The sequence below is a fragment of the Salmo trutta genome, chromosome 25 (assembly GCF_901001165.1).
Source record: "Salmo trutta chromosome 25, fSalTru1.1, whole genome shotgun sequence".
NCBI lineage: Eukaryota > Metazoa > Chordata > Actinopteri > Salmoniformes > Salmonidae > Salmo > Salmo trutta.
This window is the reverse complement of record NC_042981.1, coordinates 3,168,555-3,193,606: the sequence shown is the minus strand read 5'-3', so window position 1 is coordinate 3,193,606 and position 25,052 is coordinate 3,168,555. Positions and strand designations below refer to the sequence as shown.

Here is a 25,052-nt window from a genome sequence, read left to right as displayed (position 1 = left end):
GCTATATTTAACCCTGTTCTATTTTCCATTCAGTGATCCCCAAGCCTTAAATAACTTCCTTCATGGAACCAATGAGGTAATAATTTATCTTATTATCCAGGGTTAATTAGAACTGTATCTCAGAGAGACAATGCCAAATGTATTATTGATTTTATAAATAGCTGTAGGTGTTGTTCATGGTACAAGAACGTTGAAAATACAACTATTGTTGTCACAGAGAACCAGAGAAAATAGCAATCAGAATACTAGTTTAGTAGGATCTCTATGGTCATACCTGTCTGTCATCTCACATTTACATTTACATTTTAGTCATTTAGCAGACGCTCTTATCCAGAGCGACTTACAGTAGTGAAAGCATACATTTCAATTCAATTCATTATTTTTTTTTTTTTTAATTTCCCCATACTGGCCCCCATCTCTATGGTCATAACTGTCTGTCTGTCATCTCTACGGTCATAACTGTCTGTCATCTCTATGGTCATAACTGTCTGTCTGTCATCTCTACTGTCTAACAGTCTGTCATCTCAATGGTCATAACTGTCTGTCATCTCTATGGTCATAACTGTCTAACTGTCTGTCATCTCTATGGTCATAACTGTCTAACTGTCTGTCATCTCTATGGTCAGAACAGTCTGTCATCTCTATGGTCATAACTGTCTGTCTGTCATCTCTACAGTCATAACTGTCTGTCATCTCAATGGTCATAACTGTCTGTCTGTCATCTCTACAGTCATAACTGTCTGTCATCTCTATGGTCATAACTGTCTAACTGTCTGTCATCTCTACGGTCATAACTGTCTGTCATCTCTATGGTCATAACTGTCTGTCTGTCATCTCTATGGTCATAACTGTCTAACTGTCTGTCATCAATATAATAGTATTGTAAACCTTGTGAATATTATATTGATATTATATATCATATTGTGAACTTCTCTCTGTTTCACCAGTATGATCATGGAATTGTCTCTCTGTTTCACCAGTATGATCATGGTATTGTCTCTCTGTTTCACCAGTATGATCATGGAATTGTCTCTCTGTTTCACCAGTATGATCATGGTATTGTCTCTCTGTTTCACCAGTATGATCATGGTATTGCCTCTCTGGTATGATCATGGTATTGCCTCTCTGTTTCACCAGTATGATCATGGTATTGTCTCTCTGTTTCACCAGTATGATCATGTCTCTCTGTTTCACCGGTATGATCATGGTATTGTCTCTCTGTTTCACCAGTATGATCATGGTATTGTCTCTCTGTTTCACCAGTATGATCATGGTATTGTCTCTCTGTTTCACCAGTATGATCATGGTATTGTCTCTCTGTTTCACCAGTATGATCATGGTATTGTCTCTGTTTCACCAGTATGATCATGTCTCTCTGTTTCACCAGTATGATCATGGTATTGTCTCTCTGTTTTACCAGTATGATCATGTCTCTCTGTTTCACCAGTATGATCATGGTATTGTGTCTCTGTTTCACCAGTATGATCATGTCTCTCTGTTTCACCGGTATGATCATGGTATTTTCTCTCTGTTTCACCAGTATGATCATGGTATTGTCTCTCTGTTTCACCGGTATGATCATGGTATTGTGTCTCTGTTTCACCAGTATGATCATGTCTCTCTGTTTCACCAGTATGATCATGGTTTTGTCTCTCTCTTTCACCAGCTGCAGAATGATGACCTGCTCATTACCTGTTCCTCTGGAGAGCCCTCCTCCCTCTTCACTGACACCCCGGTGAGTCTCCTTCCCTCTCTCTCCATCTCTCTCTCTCTCTCTCTCTCTCTCTCCCCATCTCTCTCTCTCTCTCTCTCTCTCTTTCTCTCTCTCCATCTCTCTCTCTCCCTCCATCTCTCTCTCTCTCCCTCATCTCTCTCTCTCTCTCTCTCCATCCCTCTCTCCCTCCCTTTCTCCATCGCTCTCTCCCTCCCCTTTTCCATCCCTCTCCCCCATCCCTCCCTCCTTCCTCACTGACCCCCTGGTGAGTCTCCCTCCCTCCCTCTTCACTGAACCCCTGGTGAGTCTGCCTCCCTCTCTCCCCCCATCCCTTCCTCTCTCCCTCGCGCTTCACTGACATCCTGCTGAGTCAGCCTCTGTATGCACAGACAAACCCACACCTACAAAAAAATATGCTATCTAGAACATAAAAGGGTCCTTTGGCTGTCCCCATAGGAGAACCCTTTGAAGAAACCTTTTTTGTTCCAGCAAGAACCCTTTCGGGCGGAAAGTTGCCTAGTGTTTACATTTACATTTACGTCATTTAGCAGACGCTCTTATCCAGAGCGACTTACAAATTGGTGCATTCACCTTATGATATCCGTTTAAGAGCATTGGCCATTAAACGAAAGGTAGCGGGTTCGAATCCTCAAGCCGTTGTTGAAAAATCTGTCTGCTAAATTAAATAAATTACAAAAATGTTAACTGTAAATGTTCTAGGTAGAACCCTTTGCACAGAGGCTTCTACATGGAGCCCAAAAGGGTTCTACCTGGAACCCTTTTTTTCAAATCCCATTATTTATCCCTCACACTGTAACTCTAGGATCGTTCTGATGTTCTCCTACTCTAGGATCATTCTGATGTTCTCCTACTCTAGGATCGTTCTGATGTTCTCCTACTCTAGGATCATTCTGATGTTCTCCTACTCTAGGATCGTTCTGATGTTCTCCTACTCTAGGAACATTCTGATGTTCTCCTACTCTAGGAACATTCTGTTCTCCTACTCTAGGATCATTCTGATGTTCTCCTACTCTAGGAACATTCTGATGTTCTCCTACTCTAGGATCGTTCTGATGTTCTCCTACTCTAGGATCATTCTGTTCTCCTACTCTAGGATCATTCTGATGTTCTCCTACTCTAGGATCGTTCTGATGTTCTCCTACTCTAGGAACATTCTGATGTTCTCCTACTCTAGGATCATTCTGATGTTCTCCTACTCTAGGATCATTCTGATGTTCTCCTACTCTAGGAACATTCTGATGTCCTCCTACTCTAGGATCATTCTGATGTTCTCCTACTCTAGGATCATTCTGATATTCTCCTACTCTAGGATCATTCTGATGTTCTCCTACTCTAGGATCATTCTGATGTTCTCCTAAACTAGGATCATTTGGATGTTCTCCTACTCTAGGAACATTCTGTTCTCCTACTCTAGGATCATTCTGATGTTCTCCTACTCTAGGATCATTCTGATGTTCTTCTACTCTAGGATCATTCTGATGTTCTCCTAGTCTAGGATCATTCTGATTGACTCCTACTCTTTTATCTCCATCCCTTAGAGCCCAATGTCTCTGTTGGCAGATGACATTACCACCTCGCAGGACACACCCCCTGCAGAATGCGTTGACCTGTCCTTCCTGGAAGAGGCTCTACTGGGGGGGTCCCCCGAGGAAGAGAGGGAGAGAAGAGGGGAGGGAGAGGAAGAGCAGGAGGAAGAGGAAGTACCACCCTGTGACATTCTGCAGCAGAGTCTTCAGGAGGCTGACATCACAGAGCACACTATGGCTCAGGAGGCAGGGCTCGTCCAACCAGGGCCTGGGGATGGCCACACCCTGTCTCTCTACACACCTGGCCCCCCACTCCTCCTCCCTCCTGCTGCCGTGCCGTTCCTCTCCAAAACCCTAGCCTTCCCTCACCCCCACCCTGGCCCCCCCAACCTGCAACACAGGGACACCCAGGCTGCGGTGGAGCCTCCCCAACCATCCCTGCTGGCCGTGGGACCAGGCTGCCCCTCCCTGAAGCCTGCTGCTCCCCAGCTCATGGGCCTCCTCCCTGGAAATATCTTCCCCGCACCCCCTCCAGAGACTTCCTTCTCCCTGACCCCTGCACAGGCCTCCAACACCTCATTTTCCCTCACCCAGAAGGCAGTTCCTAGCCTGACAGGGCGCCCCCTACTGGCCCCAACCCTCAGAGCGGCTGCAGCTCCCGGGATCTTTCTCCAGAGAGGGCCCCTGCCCATCCAGCCCAAGCTGCCTATCAATATCCAACCCCGACTTGTTCAGATCAGCCCTAAGCCTCCTGGCCCTGGTTGTCCTGGTCAGAAACCCTCCCCAGGTCTCGCCTTCGTCCCTGGGACGCCCTCGTCAAACATCCTCCTGTCCCCCCCTCCTCCCCAGCCCAAGCCTGCCCAACACCTCACCAAGCCACATCCCCAGCCTGCCCAACACCTCACCAAGCCCCACCTCACCAAGCCCCAGCCTGTCAGCCTGCAGCTGGTCAACCAGGGAGGAGGCTCCTTCCTGATCCAGCCTCAAGGTCTCTTCCATGGCCAGAATCAGTTCCTCCTGCCCGCCCAATCCCCTGTCACCCTGTCCCAGCTCCCTGGCCAATCCCCTGTCACCCTGTCCCAGCTCCCTGGCCAATCCCCTGTCAACCTGTCCCAGCTTCCTGGCCAATCCCCTGTCACCCTGTCCCAGCTCCCTGGCCAATCCCCTGTCAACCTGTCCCAGCTCCCTGGCCAATCCCCTGTCAACCTGTCCCAGCCTGGCGGTTCTACGCGGCCCCTGTTCACCTCTGGCCACCAGGGAGCAACAGTCCAGTCTGTCCAGGGTATGACACCCTCCATGGGCCACCACCTGGTAGATGGGTCCCAGATCCTAACGGCCGTGCCCCACCACAGACAGCTCAACTTCAGCCCCCACACAGTCTTCAGCACCACCTCAACAGGCCAGCTCTCCCTCCGCCAGGGAACCCTGCTCTCCGGCCCCCTGCAGCTGCAGTCAGGGTCCCCTACTGTCTTCCAGATGCCAGCCCAGTTGACGGGTGCCTACAATCCCCAGGGGCAAGGGGGTCCAGGCCAGCATGCCACCCTGCTCCACAGCCCTGCTCTAGGGAGCCACATCACCCTGATGCAGTGAGTGTGATATAGAGACTATATGAGAATATGACTGTGATATAGAGAGTCCCAATTGGCTCCCTATTCCATACAGGGCCTAGTGAATGTTTTCACACCCCTTGCACAGTTGTCACATTTTGCTGCCTTAAAATATAATCTAAAAAGGGATTTTTTTTTTTTTTAATCCTACTGATCTACACAACTGGTTCCACATTTTTCAAAGTAAAAGAAAAAGTATAGAAATAAATGAATAGAAAATAAAAGATTAAGATATCTTGATTGCGTATGTCTTCACCCCCCCACCCCTCTCTATGGCCAGGGCGTTACAGTACCCCCCCCCCCCCCAAGGTGCGGACTCCAGCCGCAAAACCTGACACTGAAGGGGAGGGTCCGGGTGGGCCTTCTTACGGCGGCGGCTCAGGTGCGGGACGTGGCCTCTGCTCCACCCTGACTGCGCCCGGCTGGCGGGCGGTGATAGCTGCGCCCGGCGGCGATGGCTGCGCTCAGCTGGCGGGCGACCCTGGTTGCGCCCGGCTGGCGGGCGGTGATGGTTGCGCCCGGCTGCCGGGCGACCCTGGTTGCGCCCGGACAGGCGGGCGGCTCTGGCGGCTCCGGACAGGTGGGCGGCTCTGGCGGCTCCGGACAGGCGGGCGGCTCTGGCGGCTCCGGACAGGCGGGCGGCTCTGGCGGCTCCGGACTGGCAGGCGGCTCTGGCGGCTCCTGACTGGCGGGCGGCTCCGACGGCTCCTGACTGGCGGGCGGCTCCGGCGGCTCCTGACTGGCGGGCGGCGCCGGCGGCTCCGGACTGGCGGGCTGCTCTGGCGGCTCCGGACTGGCGGGCAGCTCTGGCGGCTCTGGACTGGCGAGACCCACTGGAGGCCTAGTCCTAGGAGGCGGCACAGGACGGACTAGGATGGGGAGACCCACTGGAGGCCTGGTCCGAGGAGGAGGCACAGGCTTAACCAGGATGGGGAGACCCACTGGAGGCCTAGTCCTGGGAGGTGGCACAGGACGGACCAGGCTGGAGAGATCCACTGGAGGCCTGGTCCGAGGAGGAGGCAGAGGATAAACTGGGCTGAGGGGGAGCACTGGAGTTCTAGACTTTACGCTCTTTACTCATACTCCAGGCTGAATGCCCACTTTGGCCCGGCACGGGCGGAGAGCAGGCATTGGGCGAACTGGACCCTCCCAGCTCCCTGGAGACACAGTGCGCAGAGCCGGTGCAGGATACCCTGGCCCGAAAAGGCGCACTGGAGACCAGACGCGCTGAGCTGTCACAACCCGTCCTGGCTCGATGCCTGCCCTCGCATGGCACTTGCGGGGGGCTGGTAGGTAGCGCACCGGGCTTTGAACGCGTACTGGGGACACCGTGCGCTCCACAGCATAACACGGTGCCTTACCAGTACCACGCTGCTTCCGGTAAGCACGGGGAGTTGGCTCAGGTCTACCGCCTGACTCCGCCAATCTCCCCGTGTGCCCCCCCCAAAAAAATTATTGGGGCTGCCTCCCGTGTCCGTCGCTCTCCCTCGGCAGGTTGTTGCAGTGGTCAAATAATTGATCCCATGTCCAGTCAATCCTGGACTCCAACACCTCCAGCAACCAGGATGCCATAACTTCCCGAGCGCGCTGTTTCCTATAGTCCTCCTTGTGCTGCTCCTTCCTCCGCTGCTTGGTCCGTTTCTGGTGGGGGATTCTGTAACGACCGTCGTTGGTGGAAAGAGGAGACCAAGGTGCAGCGGAGGATGTGTTCATCATTAGAATTTTAATTCAAAAAGAGAACACTTTACAAAAACGAAACAAAAACGACCAGAAACAGTCCTGTCAGGAAAACACACTAACAGAATACAATCCCCCACAAAACCCAAAGGAAAAACAGGCTCCTTATGTGTGACTCCCAATCAGCAACAATGAACTTCAGCTGTGCCTGATTGGGAGCCACACATGGCCCAAAACAAAGAAATACAAAAACATAGAAAAATGAACATAGAACGCCCACTCAATGTAACACCCTGGCCTAACCAAAATAAAGAACAAAAAACCCCTCTCTATGGCCAGGGCGTTACAGGGTCAAACATTTCAGGTAGCCTTCCACAAGCTTCCCACAACAAGTTGGGTTCATTTTGACCCATTCCTCCTGGCAGAGCTGGTGTAACTGAGTCAGGTTTGTAGGCCTCCTTGCTTGCACAAGTTTTTTCAGTTCTGCCCACAAATTTTCTATAGGATTGAGGTCAGGGTTTTGTGATGGCCACTCCAATACCTTGACTTTGTTGTCCTTAAGCCATTTTGCCACAACTTTGGAAGTATGCTTGTGGTCATTGTCCATTTGGAAGACCCATTTGTGACCAAGCTTTCACTTCCTGACTGATGTCTTGTGATGTTGCTTCAATATATCCACATAATTTTCCATCCACATAATTTTCCATCCTCATGATGCCATCTATTTTGTGAGGTGCACCAGTCCCTCCTGCAGCAAAGCACCACCACAACATGATGCTGAAACCCCCATGCTTCACTGTTGGGATGGTGTTCTTCGGTTTGCAAGCCTCCCCCTTTTTCCTCTAAACATAACGATGGTCATAATGGTCAAACAGTTCTATTTTTGTTTCATCAGACCTGAGGACATTTCTCCAAAAAGTATGATCTTCGTCCCCATGTGCAGTTGCAAACCGTAGTCTGGCTTTTTTATGGCGGTTTTGGAGCAGTGGCTTCTTCCTTGCTGAGCAGCCTTTCAGCTTATGTCGATATAGGACTCGTTTTACTATGGATATAGATACTTTTGTACCTGTTTCCTCCAGCATCTTTTGCTGTTGTTCTGGGATTGATTTGCACTTTTCGCACCAAAGTACATTCATCTCTAGGAGACAGAACACATCTCCTTCCTGAGAGGTATGATGGCTGCGTGGTCCAATGGTGTTTATACTTGCGTACTATTGTTTGCACAGATGAACGTGGTACGTTTAGGCATTTGGAAATTGCTCCCAAGGATGAACCAGACTTGTGGAAGTCTACAAATGTTTTTCTGAGGTCTTGGCTGATTTCTTTTGATTTTCCCATGATGTCAAGCAAAGAGGCACTGAGTTTGAAGGTAGACCTTGAAATACATCCACAGGTACACCTCCAATTGACTCAAATTATGTCAATTAGCCTATCAGAAGCTTACATTTACATTTTTGTCATTTAGCAGACACTCTTATCCAGAGCGACTTACAGTAGTGAATGCATGCATTTCATTAAAAAAAATTCCGTACTGGTCCCCCGTGGGATTCAAACCCACAACCCTGGCATTGCAAACACCATGCTCTACCAACTGAGCCACACGGGACCTTTAAACAGCTGGAATTTTCCAAGCTGTTTAAAGGCACAGTCAACTTTGTGTATGTAAACTTCTGACCCACTGGGATTGTGATACAGTGAATTATAAGTGAAATAATCTGTCTGTAAATAATTGTTGGAAAAATTACTTGTGTCATGCACAAAGTAGATGTCCTAACCGACTTGCCAAAACTATAGTTTGTTAACAATACATTTGTAGAGTGGTTGAAAAACAAGTTTTAATGACGCCAACCTAAGTGTAAGTAAACTTCAGACTTCAACTGTATGTGACAATTGATACCATGAAAAAGGGAGGGAAAAAAAAGAACCAAGACAAGTCAGTTAAGAACAAATTCTTACTTACAATGGCGGCCTACTCCAGCCAAACCCTAACCCGAACGACGCTGGGTCAATTGTGCGCCGCCCTATGGGACTCCCAATCACGGCCGGTTGTGATACAGCCTTGAATCGAACTGTGGGTCTGTAGTGATGCCTCTAGCACTGAGACGCAGTGCCTTAGACCGCTGCGCCACTCTGGAGCCCAAACCCAAACTCCTAACCTTTAGCTCGCTCCCTTATGCTGGGGAGCGATGTGTTAATGCTCTCTCTTTGGGGCGACGCATGTCCCCGGTTGTCTGAACTTGAATGCAGATCTTTTATCCAGTTGGGACCCTCTCTCTCAGGAGAGTTGAGACCCTCTCTCTCAGGAGAGTTGAGACCCTCTCTGTCAGGAGAGTTGAGACCCTCTCTCTCAGGAGTGGAGGTGGTCTCCCAGGTATTGGCCATTTTTGGCCAACGTAGATCATTACGCGTCGCAAGAAAATGCAAAAACAAATTCTCGATGAGGGACCCGAGTGACCTGTTGGGTAACGGACACTCTGGCGCAACAGTGGCCTTGGACCGTCTTTTACGCATTTCTGTCAGTGGTTCAGATTCAGCCCCCATTGGAGAGGGTCCGCCGGGAGGGCTTACCATTGATTCTTGTGGCTTCCCGTTGGCCCAGGCAGCCTTGATTCTTGTGGCTCCCCGTTGGCCCAGGCAGCCTTGATTCTTGTGGCTCCCCGTTGGCCCAGACAGCCTTGGTTCGCAGAGATCACTCGCCTTCTAGGTGGGGACCCATGGAAACTCCTGTTTGCGAAGGGACCTGTTTGTCTGAGGCGCACGAGCAGGCTTGGCAAGCGAGGCGTAGTAGTAGTTGCTTCATATGGGCCTGGCCCCTGAGAGGGCCAATTTGATGCCTAGAGGTTTATCTTCCGAAATGTTATTGCTACCGTTCAGTCTGCAAGGGTGGCCTCCACGAGAGGGTTGTATGCGTATGTGGCATGTGTTTTAAGTTCTGGTGCCAAGATAAAGGACATCCTTATATTCCTACAGGAGTTTTTGGAGCCTGGGGTGGGCATTCTCTACGATAAAAGTGTACATGGCTGCCATCAGTTTGTCATGTGGGAATTGATGGATCCTCACCGGGGACCTAACCCCTGGTTGTGCAGTTCCTGAAAGGTCTCGGACAGGTCTCTAAACTAAGGTTTAGATGGGACTTGGCGCTGGTTTTGGAGGCACTGTGGGAGGCTCCCTTTGAGCCTCTAAAGAGCTAAACTTCCTCATCTTCATTTTATATTCAATGACAAAATGTTCTATACTTTTTCTTTGACTTTGAAAATCTGGAGCCGGTTGTGTAGATCAGTGGGGAAAAAAAGTCAATTTAATTCCTTTTTAGATTTAATTCTAAGGTAGCAAAATGTGACAACTGTACAAGCGATGTGTAGACATTGAATAGAAACCGATGGGCCCTGGTCAAAAGCAGTGCACTACTTAACATAATCCTATGGGTTCTGGTCAAAAGTAGTGCACTACTTAACAGAATCCTATGGGTTCTGGTCAAAAGTAGTGCACTTTATTGTTAATATGGCGCCATTTGAGATGCACACAGACAATTTATACAAAATCATCATACAACAAATATAACAACACTACTACTACACCCTTTAACAACACTACTACTACACCCTTTAACAACACTACTACTACTACACCCTTTAACAACACTACTACTACTACACCCTTTAACACTACTACTACTACACCCTTTAACAACACTACTACTACACCCTTTAACAACACTACTACTACTACACCCTTTAACACTACTACTACACCCTTTAACAACACTACTACTACACCCTTTAACACTACTACTACACCCTTTAACAACACTACTACTACACCCTTTAACACTACTACTACACCCTTTAACAACACTACTACTACACCCTTTAACAACACTACTACTACACCCTTTAACAACACTACTACTACTACACCCTTTAACACTACTACTACTACACCCTTTAACTTCTTGGGGCTATGTGGGACGTTAGCGTGCCCCCCGTGGCGCACCCTATCAACAGCAGGTGCATTTCAAGAGCGGCAAATTTGAAACCAAATAAATGTCAAAATTCAAATTTCTCAAACATACAACTAACTTACACCCTTTGAAAGATAAACATCTCCTTAATCTAACCACGTTTTCCGATTTCAAAAAGGTTTTACGGGGAAAGCATAAAGTTAGGTTATGTTAGGAGAGTACATTGACAATAGCTGTGTGTAATGCATTGTCGATTCAAAGACAGGCGTCACCAAAACCATAAAATCAGCTAAAATTATGCACTAACCTTTTACAATCTCCATCAGATGACACTCCTAGGACATTATGTTAGACAATGCATGCATTTTTAGTTCTATCAAGTTCATATTTATATCTAAAAACAGCGTTTCACTATGGCGTTGATGTTCAGGAAATCGTTTCCCTCCAATACCGGCAGTCAAGTCATGACAACAAAATAATTAATTAATATTAGAAAACATTGGTAAAATATTATATTGTCATTCAAAGAATTATAGATTTACATCTCTTGAACGCAATGGACTTGCCAGATTTAAAATTAACCTTACTGGGAAATCACACTTTGCAATAATCTGAGCACTGCGCCAGAAAAATACGCATTGCGATACAGACTAACCGCCATGTTGGAGAGATCTAAAATCGAAAATACTATGTAAATAATCCATTACCTTTGATTCTCTTCATCAGATGTCACTTCCAAAGAGTCCCAGGTCCATAACGAATGTAGTTTTGTTCAAAAAAGCTCATAATTTATGTCCGAAAACCTCCGTGTTGTAGCACATGATCTAAGCCAGCCGGACTTCACTTCACTTCACGAACGGAAAAAATATATTTACGTTCGTTCAAACATGTCAAACGTTGTATCGCATAAATCATTAGGGCCTTTTTTAACCAGAACATGAATAAAATTCAAGGCGGACCATTGGGTTCTCTTTTAAAACGTTTCGGAATGAGAGTACCCACCATCAACTCGCACGCCAGGTGAGTAATGGGCCATCACCGTTCCAAGGCTCTTCTTCAGTCAGATCTCAGAGTAGAAGACTCAAAACACTTTGTAAAGGCTGGGGACATCTTGTGGAAGCAATAGGAAGTGCCAAAACATTCCTCAGCCCCTTTGTTTTTCAATGGTATAGGCTTAAAGTCAATTCAACACATCAGGTATCCACTTCCTGTCAGAATCTGTCTCAGGGTTTTGCCTGCCAAATGAGTTCTGTTATACTCACAGACACCATTCAAACAGTTTTAGAAACTTTAGGGTGTTTTCTATCCATATATAATAAGTATATGCATATTCTAGTTACTGGGTAGGATTAGTAACCAGATTAAATTGGGTACATTTTTTTATCCAGCCGTGAAAATACTGCCCCCTATACTCTAACAGGTTAACAACACTACTACTACACCCTTTAACAACACTACTACTACACCGTTTAACAACACTACTACTACACCCTTTAACAACACTACTATTACACCCTTTAACAACACTACTACTACTACACCCTTTAACACTACTACTACTACTACACCCTTTAACAACACTACTACTACTACTAGTACTACACCCTTTCACTCTGTCTTCCTCAACAGCTCTGGGATGCAGCTCACCTCAACCCACCCAGACAGTAACATGACCTCCATTTCCATCCTCAACACCACCCCTCCTGCTGTAGTACAGGGCCTGCCCTTCACCCCCCAGACCTCTAGACCCCTAGGGGGCGTTACAGAGGGTCAGATTAGTGTTCAGCAGGCGTCTGTAGTGTTGCTGCCTGACAGAGCTGGCCATGAGGAGAGGAGGGAGGAAGCAACGTCCCCACACCTGCCTCAGGTGAGAAGTTAACACTTGATTGGTTGATTGATTAATTGGTTGGTTGGCTGGTTGATTACTTGATTTGTTAATTGATTGGTGCTCAGTTAATTGATTGGTTACTTGATATATCCTCCTAAGTCAAATGCTAGGTGAGTCTAGTAAACTAGCAAAACAAATGTACACCAGAACATTCTCTAATCAGTTTGTTGTTCCACTCAGTCGACAAGGCACCTTTTCCAGCAGCATGCCTCTCTCCAACCCTCCACCGCCAGTCTCCAGTCCACTTCTCCTCCTGTAATGGCCCTCCTACAGACCTCGCTGGAGGCCCCACAGGCCCTGGACCTACCTGGTGTGCTACCCAAATACCTGCTAGACCAAGTTGGGACGTTACACAAACACCTGCTGGACCCAGTTGGGACGTTACCCAAACACCTGCTGGACCAAGTTGGGACGTTACACAAACACCTGCTGGACCCAGTTGGGACGTTACCCAAACACCTGCTGGACCAAGTTGGGACGTTACACAAACACCTGCTGGACCCAGTTGGGACGTTACCCAGACACCTGCTGGACCCAGTTGGGACGTTACCCAAACACCTGCTGGACCCAGTTGGGACGTTACACAAACACCTGCTGGACCCAGTTGGGACGTTACCCAAACACCTGCTGGACCCAGTTGGGACGTTACCCAAACACCTGCTGGACCCAGTTGGGTCGTTGCCTAAACACTTGCGGGACCAGACGGAGACAGGGACAAAACCAGGGGTGGAGAAGGTTCACAGCCCCACCCAGGCCTTCATCCATCATCTACAACAGGTCAACCAGCTTTTATGCTCTCTATTGTGGCTATTTATTGACTTAAAGGGGCAATCTGCAGTTGCTGCATCCATTTTTTGATGTATAAATTAATGATACAGTGGCAAGAAAAAGTATGTGAACCTTTTGGAATTACCTGGATTTTTTTGCATAAATTGGTCATCAAAGTTGATCTGATCTTCATCTAAGTCACAACAATAGACAAACATAGTGTGCTTAAACTAATAACACACAAATTATTGTATTTTTCTTGTCTATATTGAATACATCATTTAAACATTCACAGTGTAGGTTGGAAAAAGTATGTGAACCCCTAGGCTAATGACTTCTCCAAATGCTAATTGGAGTCAGGAGTCAGCTAACATGGAGTCCAATCAATGAGACGAGATTGGAGATGTTGGTTAGGGCTGCCTTGCCCTATAAAAACACTCACAAAATTTGAGTTCGTTATTCACCAGAAGCATTGCCTGATGTGAACCATGCTTCGAACAAAAGAGATCTCAGAAGACCTAAGATTAAGAATTGTTGACTTGCATAAAGCTGGAAAGGGTTACAAAAGTATCTCTAAAAGCCTTGATGTTCATCAGTCCACGGTAAGACAAATTGTCTGTAAATGGAGAAAGTTCAGCACTTTTGCTACTCTCCCTAGGAGTGGCCATCCTGCAAAGATGACTGCAAGAGCACAGCGCAGAATGCTCAATGAGGTTAAGAAGAATCCTAGAGTGTCAGCTAAAGACTTACAGAAATCTCTGGAACATGCTAACATCTCTGTTGACGAGTCTACGATACGTAAAACACTAAACAAGAATGGTGTTCATGGGAGGACACGACGGAAGAAGCCACTGCTGTCCAAAAAAAACATTGCTGCACGTCAGAAGTTTGCAAAAGTGCACCTGGATGTTCCACAGCGCTACTGGCAAAATATTCTGTGGACAGGTGAAACTACAGTTGAGTTGTTTTGGAAGGAACACACATTGTGTGGAGAAGAAAAGGCACAACACACCAATATCAAAACCTCATCCCAACTGTAAAGTATGCTGGAGGGAGCATCATGGTTTGGGGCTGCTTTGCTGCCTCAGGGCTTGGACAGCTTGCTATCATCAACAGAAAAATGAATTCCCAAGTTTATCAAAACATTTTGCAGGAGAATGTAAGGCTATATGTCTGCCAATTGAAGCTCAACAGAAGTTGGGTGATGCAACAGGACAACGACCCAAATGGCTTCAACAACAGAATGGCTTCAACAGAAGAAAATACACCTTCTGGAGTGGCTGAGTCCTGACCTCAACCCAATTGAGATGCTGTGGCATGACCTCAAGAGAGCAGTTCACACCAGACATCCCAAGAATATTGCTGAACTGAAACAGTTTTGTAAAGAGGAATGGTCCAAAATTCCTCCTGACCATTGTGCAGGTCTGATCTGTAACTACACAAAATGTTTGGTTGAGTTTATTGCTGCCAAAGGAGGGTAAACCAGTCATTATATCCAAGGGTTCACATACATTTCCCACCCTGCACTGTGAATGTTTACACGGTGTGTTCAATAAAGACATGGACACGTATAATTGTTTGTGTGTTATTAGTTTGAGCAGACTGTGTTTGTCTATTGTTGTGACCTAGATGAAGATCAGATCAAATTTAAAGACCAATTTATGCTGAAATCCAGGTATTTCCAAAGGGTTCACATACTTTTTCTTGCCACTGTATGTACCCATTGATTCTTGAAGAATTTAACGTATAAATGCCTCATGAGCTTAGTTCAACTGTCGTACCCCACGAGAAGCTTAACATATAAGCTTGTTTAACTGTTTGTAAATAATGTACACTACCGTTCAAAAGTTTGGGGTCACTTAGAAATGTCCTTCTTTTTGAAAGATAAGCAAAAAAAAATGTTTGTCTATTAAAATAACAACATCAAATTGATCAGAAATACAGTGTAGACATTGTTAATGTTGTAAATGACTATTGTAGCTGGAAACGGCTGATTTTTTTCAAAATGGAATATCTACATAGACGTACAGAGGCCCATTATCAGCAACCATCACTCCTGTGTTCCAATGGCACATTGTGTTAGCTAATCCAAGTTTAGCATTTTAAAAAGCTAATTGATCATTAGAAAACCCTTTTGAAATGATGTTAGCACAGCTGAAAACTGTTCTGATTAAAGAAGCAATAAAACTGGCCTTCTTTAAGACTAGTTGAGTATCTGGAGCATCAGCATTTGTAGGTTCGATTACAGGCTCAAAATGGCCAGAAACAAAGACCTTTCTTCTGAAACTCGTTTGTCTATTCTTGTTCTGAGAAATGAAGGCTATTCCATGTGAGAAATTGCCAAGAAACTGAAGATCTCGTACAACGCTGTGTACTACTCCCTTCACAGAACAGCGCAAACTGGCTCTAACCAGAAAAGAAAGAGGAGTGTGAGGCCCCGGTGCACAACTGAGGAAGAGGACAAGTACATTAGAGTGTCTAATTTGAAAAACAGACGCCTCACAAGTCCTCAACTGGCAGCTTCATTAAATAGTACCCGCAAAACACCAGTCTCAACGTCAACAGTGAAGAGGCGACTCCGGGATGCTGGCCTTCTAGGCAGAGTTCCTCTGTCCAGTGTCTGTGTTCTTTTGCCCATCTTAATCTTTTCTTTTTATTGGCCAGTCTGAGATATGGCTTTTTCTTTGCAACTCTGCCTAGAAGGCCAGCATCCCGGAGTCGCCTCTTCACTGTCGACATTGAGACTGGTGTATTGTGGGTACTATTTAATGAAGCTGCCAGTAGTTCAAGATCTTCAGTTTCTTGGCAATTTCTCACATGGAATAGCCTTCATTTCTCAGAACAAGAATAGACTGACGAGTTTCAGAAGAAAGTCCTTTGTTTCTGGCCATTTTGAGCCTGTAATCAAACCCACAAATGCTGATGCTCCAGATACTCAACTAGTCTAAAGAAGGCCAGTTTTATTGTTTCTTTAATCAGGACAACAGTTTTCAGCTGTGCTAACATAATTGCAAAAGGGGTTTTCTAATGATCAATTAGCCTTTAAAAATGATAAACTTGGATTAGCAAACACAACGTGCCATTGAAACACAGGAGTGATGGTTGCTGATAATGGGCCTATGTAGATATTCCATTAAAAATCTGCAGTTTCCAGCTGCAATAGTTGTTTACAACATTAACAATGTCTACACTGTATTTCTGATCAATTTGATGTTATTTTAAAATGGACAATTTTTTTTTGCTTTTTCTTTCAAAAAGAAGGACATTTCTAAGTGACCCCAAACTTTTGAACGGTAGCGTACATGTCAACAAACAATGTATAGCCTCAAAACATAGGTAAAACTATAATGTTGATATCATGGATGATCAGTCGTTACATCCGTAGCTCTATGAATTTGAGCGGTTTCATTTCTCCAGCCCCATCCCTCAGCTTTTTTTTACTGAAAACAGGGTAGGGTTTAAACTGCTGATTGTCCCTTTAAAAGTTTATTGATTAAATGTTGAAGATATTGTCTTGATTTACATAGCATAACCTTATTGTTTTCCTTCATCGCACCACAATTTCTATCATAGCAAGCACTTACCCCTCCCAATCCCTCCCCATCACCTGAGGTCCTGGCTGGGACTGTGTCAGTGGAGGATCACACTGTCTCCGCTGTGGCCAGTGAGATGGAGGAGGCCCCTCCACCCACCCAGCCAGCAGTTCTAGGACAGGCAGGAGCCCAGTCTGCGATGCCCCTCAGCCCCTGTGTGTTGGTGGCCTATCCAGCTTCACTACACCCAGCGACAGAGACTACCCTGCCGGGCCACTCTCCTACCCTGCTATGCCAATCTCCACCTGAGCAGGGTTTAGGGACCACACCCCCGGCTGGGCAGGGCTTATGGACCACACCCCCGAATGGGCAGGGCTTAGTGAGAACACTCCCGAATGGGCAGGGCTTAGTGAGCACACCCTTTACTAGGCAGGGCTTAGGGTCCACACCCCAACAAGACAGTTTATCTTCCCCACCAAGTGGGGCCACCTCCCTGGGACTAGCTGGGTCTGGGTCTGGGTCTGGAAGTGCCGTCCCTCAAACCCAGATTGCAATTTTCAGAAGCCCCTCCCCTCTGCCTGTCAGCGCCTCCCCCCAGCTTCAGACTGCAGTGTTCAGAAGCCCCTCCCCTCTGCCTGTCAGCGCCTCCTCCCAGCTTCAGACTGCAGTGTTCAGAAGCCCCTCCCCTCTGCCTGTCAGCACCTCCCCCCAGCTCCAGACTGCAGTGTTCAGCAACCCCAGCCCCTCTCCTCTACCTGTCTGTGTGCCTCAGCAGCAGCCTGACCCCCTCCTAGTGCAGCCTGACCCCCTCCTAGTGCAGCCTGACCCCTTCCTAGTGCAGCCTGACCCCCTCCTAGTGCAGCCTGACCCCCTCCTAGTGCAGCCTGACCCCTTCCTAGTGCAGCCTGACCCCCTCCTAGTGCAGCCTGACCCCCTCCTAGTGCAGCCTGACCCCCTCCTAGTGCAGCCTGACCCCCTCCTAGTGCAGCCTGACCCCCTCCTAGTGCAGCCTGACCCCCTCCTAGTGCAGCCTGACCCCCTCCTAGTGCAGCCTGACCCCCTCCTAGTGCAGCCTGACCCCCTCCTTGTGACTCCCAGCTCCCATGGAGAACAGGATAACCAGCACCATGCTGTCCAACAGCACACAAAGCAAAGCAGTGAGTCTGACCACACAGAGTTTGCAACCCAAATGGCACCCTATTCCCTATATAGTGCACTACTTTTGACCAGAGTCCTATGGGAATAGGGTGCCATTTAGGGATGCAAACAGAGTATTAATACAAATCATCATGCAACAATTCTAACAATGCTACTCCCTTTCACAGTCTTCCTAACCCACTCCTTTCACTCTGTCTCCCTGCCTCACACTCATCACCACCACCACCACCCTCACCCTTATCTCCATCATCACCACCATCATCACCACCATCATCACCATCATCACCATCTCCATCACCACCATCACCCTTATCACCACCACCATCTCCATCATCATCACCATCACACCACCATCATCACCTCCACCACCATCATCACCATCACCATCATCACCATCACCACCACCACCACCATCACACCACCACCATCATCATCATCATCATCATCATCACCATCATCATCACCCCCATCACCATCATCACCCCCATCACCATCATCATCACCATCATCACCCCCATCTCCACCATCACCCCTATCTCCACCATCATCGCCCCCATCTCCACCATCATCACCCCCATCTCCACCATCATCACCCCATCATCACCCCATCTCCACCATCATCACCCCATCTCCACCATCCTCACCCCCATCTCCACCATCATCACCCCCATCTCCACCATCATCACCCCCATCTCCACCATCATCACCCCCATCTCCACCATCATCACCCCCATCTCCACCATCACCCCCATCTCCACCATCATCACCCCCATCTCCACCATCATCACCATCATCACCCCCATCATCACCCCGATCTCCACCATCATCATCAACATCATCACCATCCCCATCATCATCACCCCCATCTCCACCCCATCACCATCCCCATCATCATCACAATCATCATCATCTTCTGTATTATAATGCTCAGAACCACCAGCTGCCTTGGCCATGGATGTGGAGGGTAAAGCCTTTACTCTTGATGTCCATCCACCTTCTCCCAGACCCCAGGGCCACCAGTGGCCACCAGGCCCCCACACAGTCCAGGGGCCCAACACAGTTCGGTGGCTCCACACTGTCCAGGAGCCCCAGTACGACCAGGGGCCGCAAGCCCACAGAGAGCAGGACCAGTGGCTCAGAGCAGTTCAGACAGCCCAACAGTCAAAGACAAAGGTGAGAAACAAGCAAGTTTGCATTTGAAATGGACCCCTATTCCCTATATAGTGCACTACTTTTGACCAGGGCCCAATGGAACCCTATTCCCTATATAGTCCACTACTTTAGATCAGAGCCCTATGGCACCCTATTCCCTATATAGTGCACTACTTTTAACCAGAGCTTTATGGGCCCTGCTTTTGGCCTTTGAGGCCCTCTTCAAAAATGAAGGGAATATGGTGCCATTTCAAATATGTCCATTCTCAGATTCTAGGCCTTTCATCCAGCATATTGGTCTGAAACCACAATACTACTCATTCTACTCAGATTCTGAAACCACTATACTACTCAGATTCTGAAACCACTATACTACTCAGATTCTGAAACCACAATACTACTCAGATTCTGAAACCACAATACTACTCAGATTCTGAAACCACAATACTACTCAGATTCTGAAACCACTATACTACTCAGATTCTGAAACCACAATACTCTTCATTCTACTCAGATTCTTCAATCTCCAGTAAAGCTAAGGTCATATCTCATCCATACCAGGTGGCCGGTCCTGTGGCGAAGGAGAGGGAGCAGAGACTGACTGAAGCAATGTGCAGGTAAGAAGCAGGACACGCCAGGTAGTCACTGTCTGATATTGACGACGTCTGTATTGCATGATGATGAAGTGCAGTACCAAAAAGTGTCTGAGGTGTGAAAGAAGAGATGCATATAAAAAACAAACATGAAACAACATTACTTCTAGTGCACGTTGATTGCCAACAGTCGTTTGGATATTTGAGTTTTGAGGTGATGAGCCCTGCAGTTTTATTGTGCAACGGTTCAACCTTAAAAGGATAGTTCAGGATATTTGGCAATGAAGTCATTTTCTCATTAAACTACCTCTAATTTCCTTCATATTTGATGCAGAGACATACTAATGGTATCCATGAATTTATCTGACTCTGGGGAAGTAGAGAAAATGGCTTTTAAAAACTGCAGGAGCATTGACCAGAGTATTGATCCTCTGGTGACTTTACATTCTTGAACCCTAATCTGTGATGTCATCCTCAGGCTCCAGCAGCAGCTGTGTCAGGACCAGGGACCTGTCCAGAGCCCTTACATCTGTTCCCCCTTCTCCTCATTGGGGGAGGCTGTGACACACCTGTTACCATACCACACCTGTGCCGGACACCTGCCTAGTCAGGACGACTTCAACTTAGGTCAGAACACCGCTTTTAATTCACTCTGTAGAGACTGGCAGTACACTCTTGGATAAAAAAGGGTTCCAAAAGGAACCCTTTGCGGAAAGGGTTCTACATGAAACCCAAAAGGGTTTTAACTGGAACCCAAAAGGGTTCTACATGGAACCCAAAAGGGTTTTAACTGGAACCCAAAAGGGTTCTACATGGAACCCAAAAAGGTTTTAACTGGAACCCAAAAGGGTTCTACATGGAACCCAAAAGGGTTTTAACTGGAACCCAAAAGGGTTCTACATGGAACCCAAAAAGGTTTTAACTGGAACCCAAAAGGGTTCTACATGGAACCCAAAAGGGTTTTAACTGGAACCCAAAAGGGTTCTACATGGAACCCAAAAGGGTTCTACATGGAACCCAAAAGGGTTTTAACTGGAACCCAAAAGGGTTCTACATGGAACCCAAAAGGGTTTTAACTGGAACCCAAAAGGGTTCTACATGGAACCCAAAAGGGTTCTACATGGAACCCCCCAAAAGGGTTCTACATGGAACCCAAAAGGGTTCTACATGGAACCCAAAAGGGTTTTAACTGGAACCCAAAAGGGTTCTACATGGAATCCAAAAGGGTTTTAACTGGAACCCAAAATGGTTCCTCAAAAAGTTATCCCATGGGGACAGCTGAGCCTACCCTATGATGTTGTAGATATAACCTTGTTTTTCTAAGAATGTAGTAAAAGCGGGGTCTTGATGCCATAATCAGTCTCTGTATCTGTATGTGTGATTATTGACGTGTCCCCCTCTCTCTCCAGTGGACAAGCAGTTTGACACTGTGTCAGGGTTCCTACTGAAACGCACCAAGGATATGCTCAACAAATACAGACAGCTACTGCTCGGGGAAGCACTGGTATGACACTCACACATCTATATTTCCCTTTTGTTTCCTCTTAAATCATATCGCAACTGTCTTTGCTAAAGTTATCATTTGTTTTCTTCTGTATTTTGCTTTTATGGATGGAAATTCCTCTGACAATTCTAAATTTTGAGTTTTGGAGTTCCTCAAGGGTCAGTTCTGTTTTTAATTTTACAGTTGAAGTCGGAAGTTTACATACACTTAGGTTGGAGTCATTAAAACTTGCTTTTCAACCACTCCACACATTTCTTGTTAAACAAACTATAGTTTTGGCAAGTAGTTTAGGACATCTACTTTGTGCATGACACAAGTAATTTTTCCAACAATTGTTTACAGACAGATTATTTCACTTATATTTCACTGTATCACAATTCCAGTGGGTCAGAAGTTTACATAGACTAAGTTGACTGTGCCTTTAAACAGCTTGGAAAATTCCAGAAAATGATGCCATGTCTTTAGAAGCTTCTGATAGGCTAATTGACATAATTTCAGTCAATCGGCGGTATACCTGTGGATGTATTTCAAGGCCTACCTTCAAACTCAGTGCCTCTTTGCTTGACATCATGGGAAAATCAAAAGAAATCAGCAAAGACCTCAGAAAAAAAATGTAGACCTCCACAAGTCTAGTTCATCCTTGGGAGCAAGTTCCAAACGCCTGAAGGTACCACGTTCATCTGCACAAACAATAGTACGCAAGTATAAACACCATGGGACCACGCAGCCGTCATACCGCTCAGGAAGGAGACGCGTTCTGTGTCCTGGAGATGAACATACTTTGGTGCGAAAAGTGCAAATCAATCCCAGAACAACAGCAAAAGACCTTGGAAAGATGCTGGAGCAAACAGATACAAAAGTATCTGTATCCACAGTAAAACGAGTCCTATATCGACATAACCTGAAAGGCTCCTCAGCAAGGAAGAAGCCACTGCTCCAAAACCGCCATAAAAAAAGCCAGACTACGGTTTGCAACTGCACATGGGGACAAAGATCGTACTTTTTGGAGAAATGTCCTCTGGCCTGACAAAAATAGAATTGTTTGGCCATAATGACCATCGTTATGTTTGGAGTAAAAAGGGGGAGGCTTGCAAGCCGAAGAACACCATCCCAACCGTGAAGCACGGGGGTGGCAGCATCATGTTGTGGGGGTGCTTTGCTGCAGGAGGGACTGGTGCACTTCACAAAATAGATGGCATCATGAGGAAGTAAAATTATGTGGATATATTGAAGAAACATCTGAAGACATCAGTTAGGAAGTTAAAGCTTGGTCGCAAATGGGTCTTCCAAATGGACAATGGACCCCAAGCATACTTCCAATGTTGTGGCAAAATGGCTTAAGGACAACAAGGTCAAGGTATTGGAGTGGCCATCACAAAGCCCTGACCTCAATCTTATAGAAAATTTGTGGGCAGAACTGAAAAAGCGTGTGTGAGCAAGGAGGCCTACAAATCTGACTCAGTTACACCAGCTCTGTCAGGAGGAATGGGCCAACATTCACCCAACTTATTGTGGGAAGCTTGTGGAAGGCTACCCGACACGTTTGACCAAAGTTAAACAATTTAAAAGGCAATGCTACCAAATACTAATTGAGTGTATGTAAACTTCTGACCCACTGGGAATGTGATGAAAGAAATAAAAGCTGAAATAAAAACATTTCAGTCATTTAGCAGACGCTCTTATCCAGAGCGACTTACAAATAATTCTCTTAACTATTTTTCTGACTTTTAACATTCTTAAAACAAAGTGGTGATCCTAACTGACCTAAAACAGGGAATTTTTTTACTAGGATTAAATATCAGGAATTGTGAAAAACTGAGTTTAAATGCATTTGGCTAAGGTGTATGTAAACTTCTGACTGGAACTGTATATGCTACTGCTTGGTGATGCTATTCGGAAACACAGTGTCAATTTTCACTGATACACGGACAATACAAAGCTGCTGATGCAGGCGTTATAATTACATGTGATTTGGTTGTGTTTCAGATTATTTGGTGCCCAATTGAAACGAATGGTAAAGAATATATTGTGTCATTTTGGAGTCACTTTTATTGTAGATAAGAATAGCACTTCTACATTAATGTAGATGCTACCATGATTACGGATAAGCCTGAATGAATCGTGAATAATGGTGAGTGAGAAAGTTACAGACGCACAAATATCATATATACTAACCTCTCACCATTACAATAACAAGGAACGTTAGGAATTTGGAGGGTATGATATTTGTGCGTCCGTAACTTTCTCACTCACCATTATTCACGATTCATTCAGGATGTTCTGTAATCATGGTAGCATCTACATTAATGTAGAAGTGTTTAGAAACATTATATTCTTATTTATAATAAAAGTGACACAATACATTATTTACCATTCGTTTCAATTGGGCACAAAATAATCTGAAACACAATCAAAACAAATAGAAAATATATCCAATATGTTTTTTGTAGAGTCAAAAGCTTGATATAATCATTGCATGCTGTGAATATGGGACAAAATACTTAACTTTTGACTACTTTAATACAGTGAATTTGGCCCAATACTTTTGGTCCCAAAAAATGGGGGGGGACTATGTACAAAAAGTGCTATAATTTCTAAACTGTTCACCTGATATGGATGAAAATACCCTCACATTAAATCTGACAGTCTGCACTTTAACTTTATAGTCATTGATTCATTTCAAATACAACATTTTGGAGTTTTATATCCAAAAAAAGAAATCACACTTCAATGTCCCAATATTTACAGAAGGCACTGTATCACACACACACTGTATGACCCCCATTTATCAATATCAACAGCAGGTGATGCCGTCGGCAGAGATGGTGATGCTGGATCGTCTGTTCCTCCAATCAGAGAGGTTTTCCCTGGGGGAGGACCGACACAGGGCCCGTAGAGACCCAGGTTAGTGCCGTGGGGGAGTGGATATGCACTATATATATATACAGCAGTAAACAGCAGTATGTGGACACCCTTTCAAATTAGTGGATTTGGCTATTTCAGCTACAGCTCTTGCTGTGTATAAAATCGAGCAGACAGCCATGCAATCTCCATAGACAAACATTGGCAGTAGAATGGCCCTTACTGAAGAGCTCAGTGACTTTCAACGTGGTACTGTCATACGATGCCACCTTTCCGACAAGTCAGTTCGTCAAATTTCTGCCCTGATAGAGCTGCCCCGGTCAACTGAAGTGGAAACGTCTAGGAGCAACAACGGCTCAGCCGTGAAGTGGTAGGCCACACAAGCTCACAGAACGGGGTTTAGTGGATGCCAGGAGAACACTACCTGCCCCAATGCATATTGGCAACTGTAAAGTTTGGTGGAGGAGGAATAATGGTCTGGGGCTGTTTTTCATGGTTCGGGCCCCTTAGTTCCAGTGAAGAGAAATCTTAACGCTACAGCATACAATGGCATTCTAGATGATTCTGTGCTTCAAACTTTGTGGCAACAGTTTGGGAAAGGCCCTTTCCTGTTTCAGCATGATAACGCCCCTGTGCACAAAGCGAGGTCCATACAGAATTAGTTTATTGAGATCGCTGTGGAAGAACTTGACTGGCCCGCACAGAGCCCTGACCTCAACCCCATCGCACACCTTTGAGATGAATTGGAATGCTGAATGTGAGCCAGGCCTAATCGCCCAACATCAGTGCCCGACCTCACTAATGCTCTTGTGGCTGAAGTAATGTTCCAACATCTAGTGGAAAGCCTTCCATGAAGAGGGAAGGCTGTTATAGCAGCAAAGGGGGGACCAACTCCATATTAATGCCCATGATTTTGGAATGAGATGTTCAAAGAACAGGCGTCCACATACATCTGGTCATGTAGTGTACGTACAGGTACAGGTGTAGTGTACCTACTGGTGTACAGGTACAGGTGTAGTGTACCTACTGGTGTACAGGTACAGGTGTAGTGTACCTACAGGTGAACTATCTACTGGGCTAAAAGTGAA

The 25,052-nt window shown here is 46.1% G+C and overlaps 1 protein-coding gene across 2 annotated transcripts in view; it reads left to right on the top strand.

The window, feature by feature from the left end:
- Positions 1 to 25,052, top strand: part of si:ch211-168d23.3 (BRD4-interacting chromatin-remodeling complex-associated protein) — a 41,615-nt gene that overhangs the window by 14,499 nt on the left and 2,064 nt on the right. For both annotated transcript variants that reach the window (XM_029712612.1, XM_029712613.1), the window contains exons 4-14: positions 34 to 76; positions 1,667 to 1,735; positions 3,274 to 4,847; positions 12,136 to 12,373; positions 12,575 to 13,171; positions 16,736 to 17,852; positions 18,785 to 19,026; positions 19,567 to 19,622; positions 20,077 to 20,225; positions 21,008 to 21,102; positions 23,904 to 24,006. In XM_029712612.1, the coding sequence (XP_029568472.1) occupies positions 34 to 76; positions 1,667 to 1,735; positions 3,274 to 4,847; positions 12,136 to 12,373; positions 12,575 to 13,171; positions 16,736 to 17,852; positions 18,785 to 19,026; positions 19,567 to 19,622; positions 20,077 to 20,225; positions 21,008 to 21,102; positions 23,904 to 24,006 (4,283 nt within the window). The remainder of the gene's footprint in view (positions 1 to 33; positions 77 to 1,666; positions 1,736 to 3,273; positions 4,848 to 12,135; positions 12,374 to 12,574; positions 13,172 to 16,735; positions 17,853 to 18,784; positions 19,027 to 19,566; positions 19,623 to 20,076; positions 20,226 to 21,007; positions 21,103 to 23,903; positions 24,007 to 25,052) is intronic.